General features: G+C 42.0%; 1 protein-coding gene across 2 annotated transcripts in view; it reads left to right on the top strand.

The window, feature by feature from the left end:
* ranbp10 (RAN binding protein 10) overlaps nucleotides 1–14,339 on the top strand; it is a 35,701-nt gene that overhangs the window by 7,820 nt on the left and 13,542 nt on the right. For both annotated transcript variants that reach the window (XM_030731334.1, XM_030731333.1), the window contains exons 2-3: nucleotides 7,632–7,743; nucleotides 12,418–12,470. In XM_030731334.1, coding sequence (XP_030587194.1) covers nucleotides 7,632–7,743; nucleotides 12,418–12,470 — 165 coding nt within the window. The remainder of the gene's footprint in view (nucleotides 1–7,631; nucleotides 7,744–12,417; nucleotides 12,471–14,339) is intronic.

A 14,339-nucleotide genomic window follows, 5' to 3' on the forward strand; every position in this document is an offset into this window, starting at 1 on the left:
ACAACACACAAACACGCAGAGAGCGGTGGAGGCGGAAAAACATGTCAGCGATGATCCACTCAGTGTCAAAGGGAATCCGTCGCAGCGACGGAGAACTTCATAGAATCTGAGGGTTTTTTCTAACTCCTGATCCACTCCATTTCAGTAGGTGGCGGTAATGCAGCTCTAAGCTGGTTTGTTCAACCGCAGACCCACAAGAAGAAGAAGACGACCGAAAACTGCAATGCAGCTAATGTGGGTCGGATCGGATTGCATTTTTTATTTCTTTCCGATATCCGATCCAGTAATTTAGGCCAGTATCGGACCCGATACCGATACTGAATATCGAATCGGCGCATCCCTACTTTCTACACTGAAAACTGTCAAATAAAACCGCAAAAGGCCCAAAAAAAAACAAAAAAACATTTTTTTGGTAACTTGCTACTTTCAGTGTGTGGTAGAAATTGTGGCACAAACAAATTTTTAATCTGAATATAGTCTAGTTTTGGTTTACTGACTAAGAAAGGTGTAAATTGTCCCATGTGAACTGGTGTCACAAAAGTAAAACGAGTGAAGGAAATGCCATTTAGTCACAATCTGAACAAGTTATTGTACGATATAAGTGAATAAAGTATGTATTCATGGTCATCATACCTTCAGTTTGATAATATATCTGTTGCATCAATCTGTAAACCAGCCACCTGTTGGTTTACACACATACGAATGCTCCAGACCAGCAAACTGTCAAAATGTCTGCTTTTATAGAGGTGGCCATACTTAATGATTAGTTAATTAAGTTCATTTGATTATTAGCACCTGGCTGCTACTTACTCTTAATATGGAAACAGTAAGGGTGCACTTAGGTTTTCCACTGAGTCAAAGCTTTTTTTTCATGTGTCTGATTGTTTTGGCTTGATTTGGAGGTTGTACTTTATATTCAGAGTGGTATTCTAGAGTCACATAAAGCATAGTGTCAAAAATTTGGTGAGTGTAGTAGTCTAAACTGACTGAGTGAACTAGCAAGCCTTTTTTGATCGGGGTTTGGATTGCCAAGGAAAAAGACTTTTGTATGGCCTTGAAGCGATTGTGGCAAACCGTCAGGCCACTCAGGAGAGGAACGCAGTGCTCTACTCACATGGTTTATTGTGCGGGTGGGGTGCTGCTGACTTCAACTGAGACTATAGTCAGGCAGTGGAAGGAATACTTCAAGGAACTCCTTAATCCCACTTACATACCTGCTGCAGTGGAAGCAGAGTCTGGGGACGAGGAGGACAACTCGCCCATCACTGGTGGTGAGTTCACTGAGGGGGTTAAACAATTCCTTGGTGACAGGGCCCCTAGGGTAGGTGAGATTCACCCTGAGTTCCTAAAAGCTCTGGATGTTGTAGGGCTGTCTTGGTTGACACGCCTCTGCAATGTCACGTGGCGATCTGGGGTGGTGCCACTGGATTGGCAGACTGGGTTGGTCTTTAAGAAGGGGGACTGGAGTGTGTGCTGCCAACTATCGGGGATCACACTCCTCAGCTTCCCTGAGGTCTGTGCCAGGGTGCTGGAGAGGAGGGTCCATCTGTTAGTTGAACCTCAGATTCAAGAGGAAAAATTCAATTTTCATCCTGATTGCGGAACACTGGACCAGCTCTTCATCCTCGAGAGGATATTCGAGTGTGCGTGGGAGTTTGCCCATTCAGTCTACATGTGTTTTGTGGACTTGGAAAAAACATTCGACTGTGTCCCTCAGGGTATCCTGTGGGGGGTGCTGTGGGAGTATGGGGTGTCTGGCCCAGTGTTGCGGGCCATTCAGTCCCTGTACAGCTGCAGCGAGAGCTTAGTCTGTATTGCCAGCAGTAAGTCGGACTTGTTTCCTGTGGGTGTTGGACTTCGCCAGGGCTGCCCATTGTCACTGATTCTGTTCATAATTTTTATGGACAAAATTTCTAGGCATAGCCAAGTGGCAGAAGGCTTCCGCCTTGGTGACCTCAGAATCTCATCTCTGCATTTTGCGGATGATGTGGTCATGTCGGCTTCATCAGGCAGTGGCCTCCAACTCGCAGTGGAACGGTTTGCAGCTGAGTGTGAAGTGGCTGCCATGAGAATCAGCACCTCAAAGTCTCAGGCCATGGTCCTCAGCCAGAAAAAGGTGGCGTGCCCTCTCCAGCTCAGGGATGAGTTGTGGCTCAGGTGGAGGAGTTCAAGTGTCACAGGGTCTTGTTCATGAGTGACAGAAGAAGAGGGCAGGAGATTGTCAGATGGATTGGGGCTGCGTCTGCAGTGATGCGGATGCTGCACTGGTCTATCGTGGTGAATAGGGAGCTAAGTGTGAAAGCAAAGCTGTTGATCTACATCCCTACCCTCACCTGTGGTGATGAGCTTTGGGTAGTGACTGAAAGAACAAGACTGTGGATACAAGCTGCAGAAATTAGCTTCCTCTGAAGGGTGGCTGGCCTCTCCCTTAGAGACAGGGTCAGGAGTGCAGCCATTTGGGAGGGGCTTAGAGTAGAGCCGATGCTCCTCCACATCGAAAGGAGCCAGTTGAGGTGGTTTGGGCATCTGACTAGGATGCCTCCTGGGCACCTAATGGGTGAGGTGTTCTGGGCATGTCCTACTAGGAGGACACCTTGGAGCAGTCCCCAGACATGCTGGAGAGATTATATCTCTTGGCTGGCCTGGGAATGCCTTGGGGTACCCCCAGATGAGCTGGTGGAGGAGGCTGGGGAGAGGGAGGTCTGGGCTTCTCTGCTTAGGCTGCTGCCCTTGCGCTCCGGATAAGCGGGAGAAAATGGATGAATGGATTGGATTGGATTGCTGCATAAAATAAGCTTTAAGTTTGTGGTACTTTTGCCACTTTTATGATTTATTTAGCATAAATACAATCGGCAGATGCAGCACTCGAATCTTGGGATATAAATAAACTACATCTCAGTGCCATGACTTTGGCATTACCTCCACTAAGCACCTGTTTTTGGCGTGATGGTGCTGAACTTTCCTGAAGTCTGTAGCCTCATTTATCCATTTATTAGCTAATGCATTCTCTTATTCGTGTAATAGCATTCGAATTAACATGCAGGGTATTTACTTCTGTATTTTAAGAACAAATGTGCAAATATTTAAAGCATCCATTACTTTATATGCAGCATCTAAACAAAATCTATTCCCAAATATGGAACTAGACATGAAAAATCCTATCCCATTTCTAGGTTTTAAGACTCTACAAAGAAAATGATCTAGATAGAGGCCAAAGTTGAGATAATTCTTCCTCTGCTCATGCTCAGCTTCTCCACTAAGTTTTGTTAACTTTGGCCTGGTAGACTTTGCATAATCCTATTGACAGAAAGGTAGATAAACAGCTATGAAAACATACCTCTGCCTCAGCTCTTATCATGGCAGAAGACATACTGTTAAAGTTCAGAGTATTAACATTTTTCAAGTGATAAGGTAAAGCACTGACATATGGTCCTGACCCTTATGTTGCCTTCATGTATTGTTAGCAGAATGGCAAGAAAACCAATTATGTTGTTATTCAGACACATTACACTAAGATACTTAGACCTACTTAAAGCTTTGGACATATTTAATTGTTTTAAATATCTTATAGTGTATTTCTGGCATTTTGTTAACTTGAGACAGTGCATAGCCTTTTTAACTTAGGATTTTATTTAGCTGTAATTGCAAGAGATTTTATCAGCATTCTCATTAGATGGGAGATAATGTAACTTGGAAATCCTTAATATCACTGACTTGGAAAAATACCATTTCCAGCTTTCCATCTATTATAATGTTAGAACTTGTACTAAACTAAACTATCATATCTCTTAGAGGCTACAGTGTTGAAGTGCTGCTGTGTAGCATTATCTGCCTCAGGGAGACCAAAAAAAGAAGATACTTTACTTCAGTGTAAGTGCCAGGGGTAACTGTGTTCACAAACAGGTAATATTTAGCCTCGTGCTGTATGGCCACATGCAAAGATTGTTTTTGTTTTGTCTGAGGTATTTTTTAGTTGAAGATGCAAAGAGAGTCTGGGTCTTGATAACCAATATATCAGTCTCTCTCAGCTGAGCATATGGTGGTGTGGAGGTATCACTTAGACTCTGATATGAATGGCATTTATTCCCCTATCAAACCATATTAGTTTTGTACTTCCTCATAAATATATCCTATAATTCCTTCATGATGATGATATAGTGCTACTTTTGACACAGTGAGGCATATACATTATATTGCAAAAAGTATTTGCTCATAAAGCAAGGATCATAAAGACATGGCTTTATGATCCTTGCTTTATGCACTGGTGCGCGGTCATGGGGCCATCCCCAAACTGTTCCCACAAAGTTGAGAGCATGAAACTGTCTAAAATGTTGTGGTGTGCTGCAGCATCATGAGTTCCTTTCACTAGAACTAAGGGGCTGAGCCCAAGTACTGAAAAACCACCCCACACCATAATCCCCCCTCCACCAAACTTTACACTTGGCACAAAGAAAATTGGTGACCTCTGTGCACTATGCGTCTCAGCATCCACTGACCTCGCTCTGTCATTTTACATGCCCTAACACTTCATGGCTGAGTTGGTGTCGTTCCCAGTGGCTTTCACTTTGTTATAATCCCACTAACAGCTGACTGTGGAATATTTAGTAGCGAGGAAATTTCATGACTGGACTTGTTGCACAGGTATCATCCTATCACGGTACCACGCTGGAATCCACTGAGCTCCTGAGAGCGACCCAGGTGCTTGGTTTATACACCTGTGGCCGTGAAAGTGACTGGAACACCTGAATTCAATTATTTGGATGGGTGACTGAATACTTTTGGTAATATAGTGTAGCAATGTGCCACTGTGGCCTTTGTTGTGCTTGCTATTATTGAACTAATAGATTTTGCACTTTCACTCTGCTAGTGGGCAAAGATAAACCCTGTAGGTGCATCACTGATATTCTAGTAAGCAATTAAGGCCACACAGTGCGGTGGGTCAAGAAGAACAGGACATTATCGGTTGACCCTTGAACTCTCATGGAGAGGTTTAAAGATTTGTCTTAAATATTAACTCGCATGGTCTTTCTTTTAAATGTGGTGGTTAATGGCCATATAACCCTCTTATACATTAGGTTTCTTATCAGACACTAATAAAAAAAAACCTCAATGGCTTAATCATCAGCGAATGGCATGAATGCAGAATTTTAAACCAGGCATTTAGGGTTAATAGTAGTAACCATTTCGCATACATCATCTAAAGAGACCTGCTGGCCTACTGAGGTCTAAAAATAGACCACTGGATTAGACAATCACACACACATACATACACATCCAAAGGCATGCTGGTCACATGTGTAAACATGATAGAACATGCACCAGTACCACAGTGGATTTGTCAGGTCAGAGAAGAGACAAAATTAGGTGTTAATGTAAATCATGATCATTGTTATATCACTTTTTCCTGCCTATAAAACACTAATGGAGTAGCATATGTGTATATTCCATGCATGTTAGAGGTTGAATTACTCTTATTAATGTAATTCAAACTCTAACATGCTTTAATTCATTATCAGTGATAGCACCAGGATCTATTTATAGTCACATTCGTATTAGGAAAAACCCCTTAAAAAGTTATGATCACAGTTAAAGAGGTGCTGTTGCTGTGAGCCTGTACAACTGATGCCTATAATAAGAAAACAGGTTATTATATTATTATTATATTAAAAGAAAAGACATCAAGCCAATATATTTCAAACATCCTGTTCCACTCTATAGTATGTATGACTGTATGTTAGTGACTGGGGCTTCCATGCTCATGTCCCTCTCACACACAACAAACAGCAACAGCCTCAAGGTGTCTGCTGACAGCCAGCTGCTTCGTTTAAGGTTACAGCCTGTCTACATTTCATGCACACACAGAGCTCTCAGTGACTTGTTATGTGTGGTGACAGGTGAGCTCAGTCAATGGTGCGATTACATGTAACAGAAAAAGATGCACATGCTTACTGTAGAGGCTAGATTGCAGTTATACAACACTACTGAACACATTAGTCTCTCTCTCTCTCTCTCTCTCTCTCTCTCTCTCTCTCTCTCTCTCTCTCTCTCTCTCTCTCTCTCTCTCTCTCTCTCTCTCTCTCTCTCTCTCTCTCTCTCATGACCCAAGGGATTGCATAAGCAGCCATCTGAATATAGAATGACAGACAGTAATATGTGTTGTGCTCAAATCTAATTGGTCCAGACACAATACATGAGCCCTGTGACCCCATTGTCTACATCTTTACCAGACTGTGTTAAATCAATGCCCTATATAACCTCTTTATAGGAAAGTCACATGGTGTATGAGAAAACCACTCCTATGTGAGCTTAATCTCCGCCTCACAGATCACTAGACCTCGTGCTGCAGGTCTAACACAGCCTTGTGGAAATATAGGGAAAAGAGTAAGAAAACAGGAGCCAGTTAGTTATCAAACCTACAGCTCTTTCTTTTGCCATATTCAGATTAGATGAGGTTCTTCTAAAAAGCTGCCTTTGGTCTTCATCAAACGTGTCTACCGGTACTGCGACTACACAACTCTGTTTTTTGTCTGTTCGGAGCACATTATTGCGAAAGACCTGGTGCCAGAGGCAGAAAGCTCTGCTTATATTAACGACCAAAACTGTGTGTATACACTAACGCAGAAATGCATACACACACTTTTTTGTCATATTTATAAGGATGTGCTTATGCATGGTCCAGTCCTCCTCACACAGGAAAAAACTCATATAAAAGACACTGAAGAGAGTGTTGCCAGCTGTATGAAGAAAGCTGAGCTTAGGTTAAAAAGTTAAAGGTGAAAAGCCATCTTCTCAGCTCAGTTCAAAAGACAGTCACAAAAAGAGATCCTTTTATATCTAAATGTGTTAAGAGGTTTAAAAGTTATAAAGGGCACTCTTCTTCCACAATGCCTCAGACTTTCAGCTGATTTTAACATCATTTGGCCAACTTTTCACTGGATACTTTTCAACCAAATATAGACATAAATCATCTTTTTTCAAGGCTAACAACTGGCTGACCAGATTTAGCCCAGAAACCAACATCCATGGATTCCTGGTGCTTGTGGGGGGGGGGTCTTTTGCAACTCTCAGTCAATAAATTGCACTCACCTGCACAGTACTGATTTTCACTCCCATCTTTAGCCATGAATGTGGCTAAAAATGTGTATACCTCCCCCTAATTATTTATTCACATATAAAAACACAATTTACATCACAAGTTATTAGACTGGATATCCACTTGTTCCTCTACTAATCATTAACATGCGATGTGGAACATGTGGATGAGTCTGAGAGTGTCATAAATAAAGGAGTGTATTTATGTTTTCCATGTGACTGATCCTTATTTTATTTTTTATTTTTTTAAATTTTGTTAAAATGACAACAAAATGGAAATTTTATATGTCAGTTTGTTTGTCATACCTTAAATGTCAACAAGTTCTACCTCTTATACATTTTTTGGACTAGATGTAACAAAGCATATGACCATGAAACTGCTAAGCATCCACCTACTACAAACAGATCCCATGCAACAAGACTTTGGTACAAGCCCAATGTTATTCTAAAGTTCATTTCATTGTAAAGTTCATTTTTCAATTAGACACCTATGATGCTACCATATTGTTCATGTACTCCTTGTATTTCTCTTTTATCAGGTCATGGCAAGAACCACAAGGACGCAGCATCAGTGCGAGCCACGCACCCAATCCCTGCTGCCTGTGGGATCTATTACTTTGAAGTCAAGATTGTCAGCAAAGGTCGAGACGGGTAAGAAGATATAACTTTTAAAGCCTTAGTGCTTTTGTTCTCTGTTGCCATGGTAACCTTATTTACCCCACCCTGGGTCATTCATGACATTTTCAGTGTGCCCACCCAAAAATAAAATTGCCATAACTTTTTGTATTTCCTGCTGTTAGTTTTCATTATAATCTGAGTTTCGTGCTTGGGTCCATGGATCACTGCAGTGGCTGTTTTCTGAGGATATTATCAGAGGAGTCAATCTCATGGAAACAATGCAGGGTTTTAGATATCTCTGTATAGGTAAAGCCCTGCTTTGTTTCCATGAGATGGGCCTGTTTTCTAGGATAGTTGTAAGTTCAATCTACAGACTGATAATTCTGCCGGGAGTTGAACTATGGAAATATTTCCTATATGTTTACTTTCTATTTGACTGTGTAGATTCTCAGTCATCCAGGTCATAGTAGTCTCTGGAGCTTGAAAAAGGCGACCGGACTTCTTTTTTGTTTCTTGAAGACGTTTCACCCTCTCATCCGAAAGGCTTCTTCAGTTCTCAAACCAAATGGTGGAGAGACCCAGGTATTTAAACCCCAAGAACAGTGCATAGAGAGCTTCATGGAATGGGTTTCCATGGCTGACCACCTGCATCCAAGCCTTACATCGCCAAGCTCAATGCAAAACATCGGATACAGTGGTGCAAAGCACACCGCCACTGGACTCTAGAGCAGTGGAGATGTGCTCTCTGGAGAGATGAATCACTCTTCTCCATCTGGCAATCTGATGGACGAGTCTGGATTTGGTGGTTTCCAGGGGAACGGTACCTGTCTGACTGCATTGTCTCAAGTATAAAGTTTGGTGGAGGGGGGATTATGGGGTTGTGTTATGGGGTCGGCCCCTTAGGTCGGCCCCTTAGTTCCAGTGAAAGGAGCTCTTAAGACTTGGCATTCCAAGACATTTTGGCCAATTTGATGATCCCAACTTTGTGGGAACAGTTTGGGGATGGCCCCTTCCTGTTCCAATATGACTGCGCACCAGTGCACAAAGCAGGTCCATAAAGATATGAGCCAATTTGGTATGGAAAAACTGGCCTGCACAGAGTCCTGACCTCAGCCTGATAGAACAGCTTTAGGGTGAATTAGAACAGAGACTATTAGCCAGGCCTCCTCGTCCAATGTCAGTCTCTGACCTCACAAATGTGCTTCTGAAAAAATGGTCAAAAATTCACATAAACACTCCTAAACCTGTGGAAAGCCTTCCCAGAACAGTTGAAGCTGTTATAGCTGCAAAGGGTGGGCTGACATCATATTAAACCCCTGTGGATTAAGAATGCAAAGTCACTCAAGTTCATATGCGTGTGATGGCAGACGAGCAAATACTTTTGGCAGTATAGTATATTGTATATTATGAATAAGTGCCATTTTTAGAAGAATATTCCATCTTTCTTTATCCTCAATCTCCCTGCATCAACTTTGTGGCTTGTGCATTTGCTAACTTGCTTCATCAAAAATTTCCCCTCGCCTTGAGTCTGTATCAAAACACCAGTCTTTTTATCACTTATCTCTTACAATCCAAATCTTTCAGTGCCACGACAGAGAGAGTTGCATCAGTGGAAGATTTTTAGATGGTTTTGCTCATTTGCTGTGCCATTAAAAAAAGAGATATTATAACTCTAAAAGGACAGTTTTAGCAATAATCACACTCATGTAATGTGAGGCACGAAACCTAAAAGTTGTAGATGTATGTCGCTGAAAAATCAAGAGATTCTTCTTTGCTGCCCCAGAATTACCTTAATTTGACTTTTGGGTGCTATTTCCAGAAGTAGGTAATATGGAACATTTTCAGCCCAGACTGGCTCTTCATCATGGCCTTGTGGGACTTGATTATTTAGTCAGCAACACACACACACACACACACACACACACACACACACACACACACACACACACACAGGCCTGCTTCAAATTGATAGTTTCTTAAATGCACTAAGAGGAATATTTTTCACCAAATGCATCTCCCTTGATAAACCTGGTCTGAAATAGTTTGCTTCAACTAGGCAGCTAGAATAGGTGACATTGTGCATTGTTCCTGAAGAAGTTGTCGCATGGAATTTAACAGTGAGGAGACTCCTGCAGTCGAGCTCTGTTATTCCAGGAGTCTTTGGTAGAATCTGAATGCAAATTTTCCTACACATTGGAAAAGTTAAAGATGAACTCTTTACGTAAATTAATATGCATAGATCTTTACTGTGAAATGAGGCCATACAGCATAAATTAAAGTCATTGCTCCTCTAAATCTAAAGTTTTTCAGGGATATCTGAGGCTCCTAATGGGTAAGGGTTCAGTTAATTTCTGCAGTTGCTTTATGTGTTTAAACGTCTGGTTTTCAGACTTCTTTTTGTGAACTGATTGGAGCTGAAACACCTCTCCAGTTAAAAAAAAAATAAATCTCAGGTTGCATAATAAAAATCTAAACACTCCCTGTTTCCAGTTAAGCAGCTAGGTACACAAATGCTGTGATGTAAAAGATGCTTGTATGACATGCCATGAAATTCCCCAACAATAGCACGTACTCTGTGTGTACTGTCATTTCAAGTTACACCCATTCACTGTTCAATTAGAAACCTAGATAAACATCAACAAGTGGCTTTCAGAAACAAGGCAAACAAATATTATAAGCTCATATCTCAGGGTTAGTCACTAAAACAATGAAGAGTAAAAGCCCATAAGATAAGAAAGATAAGAAATCCCTTTATTAGTCCCACGATGGGGAAATTTATCTATCCGTTTTCTTCCACTTATCCTGGGCCGGGTTGCAGGGGGCAGTAGCCTAAGAAGATAAGCCCAGACCTCCCTCTCCCCAGCCACCTCCAGCAGCTCATTCTTTAGGACCCCAAGGCATTCCCAAGCCAGCCAAGAGATGCAATCTCTCCAGCTTGTCCTGGGTCTGCTCCAGGTCCTCCTCCCGGTAGGACATGCCCGGAACACCTCACCCAAGAGGTGCCCAGGAGGCATCCTAGTCAGATGCCCGAACCACCTCAGTTGGCTCCTTTTGATGTGGAGGAGTAGTGACTGTACTTTGAGCCCCTCCCGATTGGCTGCATTCCTCACCCTATCTCTAAGGGAGAGGCCAGCCACCCATTGAGGAAGCTAATTTCTGCCGCTTGTATTCGCGATTTCATTCTTTTGGTCACTACCCAAAGCTCATGACCATAGATGAGGGTAGGGACATAGACTGACTGATAAATCAACAGCTTCTCTTTTACGCTCAGCTCTCTCTTGACCACGACAGACCAGTGCAGCGTCCGTATCACTGCAGACGCAACCCCAATCCGTCTGTCAATCTTACATTCCCTTCTCCCATCACTCGGGAACAAGACCCAGAGATACTTAAACTCCCACACCCTCCGGTCTCCCTTCTTAAAGATGGGAACCAGCACCCCGGTCTGCCAATCCAGTGGCACTGCCCCAAATCTCCACGCAATGTTGCAGAGGTGTGTCAACTAAGATTGATTACAGTTTACTTGTCCAATTCCTTTTTTTTTCTGCCTCTCACCCTATGGCAGCTCTGAGATGTAGATAGCTTTAGTTTTTTTTTTGTTTGTTTGTTTGTTAACTTCTTTAAAAAAAAAATCCATGTTCAGCTGAGTGAAGGTAATTTAGGTAGCTGTTTTTTTTTTTATTGTTGTAAATGTTTTCATGCTGGTGCCCTCCACAGTTTACTTTGACAAACTTCATGTCTTCATTCACAGTAAAGAGCTTTTACGCTAACAACATGTTAGCATGTGGGTGTGCACAACTATTTTCCTTGTAGGAGCGTGACCAGTCACTAATCTGTGCTAAGCATGCTGAAAATTATCCAGTTCTGGTTCCTGGCCCATCGATTGGTGCATCTCTACAATTTCATTGGGTGGCAGCCTAGAAGAAGATGATTTGACTTGTCAGTTGTGTCAGTTCATTGGTTTAAAATACTATAAACCTGCCTAAACTGGCTTAGCCAGGATTAATATAGATGCATTTCAGGCTTCAGTACTCTGGCTTCTCATTCACTTTGAATGGGAGACTATGGGTGAATTATTAAATCACATTTAGCCAATTATAATAATTTATATTGTCCAATTTTTAAATTTTCCTGCTAATATCGTTGAGCTTAAAGCCCTGCTATGACTAAGTCCAGTGTGCTAGCATGGCTATACACCAAAACCATTTCCATACATCCCCTGCAACCCTGACCTTTTGTAGACATTACTCGGCTGAGCATTTGACTTCCTCCTGCTGTTCATAGTTGTTCAACTCTTGCAACTGTACGTCTTATTTGTTAGCTGCTTCTTCCAGTCCTTGGGCTTAACAGTGTCTTTTCCATGTCTTACACTCTAAATGTTACTTATATGAAAATCATTAAACTTTTGATTGAGGCCAACCACGTGACCCAAAGCAGGGATTTCTTGCTGAGCTTCACGTCATCACTACTTTGTAATATGCCAAATGCATTCAAATGACAATAATGCTCACTTGTTCAACCGAGTAACTAGAATTTGAAGATAGTCTATCCCTGCTTGACCCTCATCAATATATGAGATTTAACTCAAAATTTGCAAAGCTAATTGGATTAAAAATGTCAGAAAAAGCTGATCTAAGGGCTTAAATGTGCTACATGGTAAGTAATGACATGTAAATTAAAAACATTTTCACCTCTTGTTGTGTGCAGATACATGGGCATCGGCCTGTCTGCTCAGGGAGTCAACATGAACAGACTGCCTGGTGAGTACAATGTGAATAATGTCATTGTTTTATAAACAGCAGGAGGATGAAAAGATGGACATTTCTTAGATATATTGATGAAGACCTTACAGTCAGCTCGGTGGTGCAGAAGGTGCTGGGTTTGAATCTCCTGCTCTGATTTCCTCCTCTAGTCCAAAGGTATGCATGTTAGGGTGACTGGTGATTCTAAACTGGCAGAAGGTGTAGCCCAGTGATGGACAATAGATGGATGGATGGATGTTATAGTGGGTGTCTGGCTGTCAGAATTTGTAATGAAAGAATGGTAGGCCTAGAGCCTAGAGTTTGGAGTCTGTGTTTGGAGCAATTAGCAAAATGGGGTTAAATAAGGATTCCCAAGGTTACTCGACAATGCAGAGTGTATGGCAAGAACGTCATGATGCCATTGTCCACCAATAATATTGGCTTGCTGAGCTGAAGCCAGCATTTCTGCCACTTAGCAGTCAGATTGGATGGGTGCCTTGGCAGGCTGGGAAGATGAACATCCTGCGTCACTCTTTTTTTGTTCCATTTTGATTACACACAGCGCAGTCCACTCACTACAATGAAGCAGCTACAGAGGGGCTTTCCAAAACTTTGACCCTGAACTTTTCTGATTACTTACTGGCCAACAGCGTTCACCCCCTAGCCCTTACAGGCTTGGATTACAATCAAAGACTGACACCGTTGTGTTTGCTTTTGCCTCGTTTTTACTTTCTTTTCCACATTGCAGACACTGGTAAAGGGTTCATTATTAGCGGGTAGAGATATTTTTAGAGCTAAAGTAGCAGAGGAGATAATGTGGATGCATGTGTGGAGGGAATATACTAAAGGTGGATGAAAGGGATGAAGAAGAAATTGATTTTTGAGGATAAATCAGAGTAGCTGGAAAAGTACCAACATTTCTGAGATGTGGGGATGAAAGCAGGAGGAGATGGTGATGCACAAGGTTTCTGCTGTAATTAGATGTAGTTAGTTTGTCGGCTCAGGGAGAACATGTTGAGACATGTTCCTGAGCTGTTATGGATCAGTGACAGATGATGTGGGCTTTTATTGCGACCTCATAGTGATCCACCTCTTACTTTGTAATGACATATTGCTCAGTTTGTATTTTTTATAGGGCTTATTTTTGGTCCAGAGCCTTAGCCAACACCCAGTGAAATTACTATTATATGCAGAGATTTCTCTGACTGTGTTTTTTACCGGTCTAAGGGTGTCATCACGAGCAGTTTCACCTTACAAAGTGTATTAAAAATAACTTAAAATTACACAGTTCATGTAACTCCACATATGATCTCATATGAATAGAAGTAAAACCTGCTAGATTCTTAGGACTTGAATGAAATGGTATAATTCATAAGCATGCCAGTACACAAAATATTTTTCTTAGGTTTAATAGTAGATGAGGTATTTAAAGGCACAACTTTGTAAAAAAAATTTTAAAAAACAGGAGAAAACATAGTGGCCACTTAGCTGCTAATAGCCTAACTTAAGCCCATTGCCTCTCCCCAAACAATGAGAACACATCTCTGCTTCCACCAATTAGATCCTGCCGTTTCCAGGGCCTGTGTGGGGATATTTGCCCTGCTTATTGACCGGCTAAGATCCGTCCGGTGGCCGAGGCTTGTGGAATGCTGTGGACGCTTGTGGCAGCCGGTTCAGCAGAGCCTAGATGCACGCATACACAAAGATCCCTCATTCTCCTGTCTTCTTGATTCACGCGTGTTAGACGTCACACAAAAGCCCAGAACAGCGTGGAATAGGGTTGTGTGGATGGATGCCTTTTTCCAAACCTGGTCACACATCAGTTATGAAAGTATTTTTTGTGGCTAGGATTTCACTACAGATGGTGTGTAGCCCTGGTACACAGAT

This window comes from Archocentrus centrarchus, chromosome 6 (genome assembly GCF_007364275.1).
Source record: "Archocentrus centrarchus isolate MPI-CPG fArcCen1 chromosome 6, fArcCen1, whole genome shotgun sequence".
Lineage (NCBI taxonomy): Eukaryota > Metazoa > Chordata > Actinopteri > Cichliformes > Cichlidae > Archocentrus > Archocentrus centrarchus.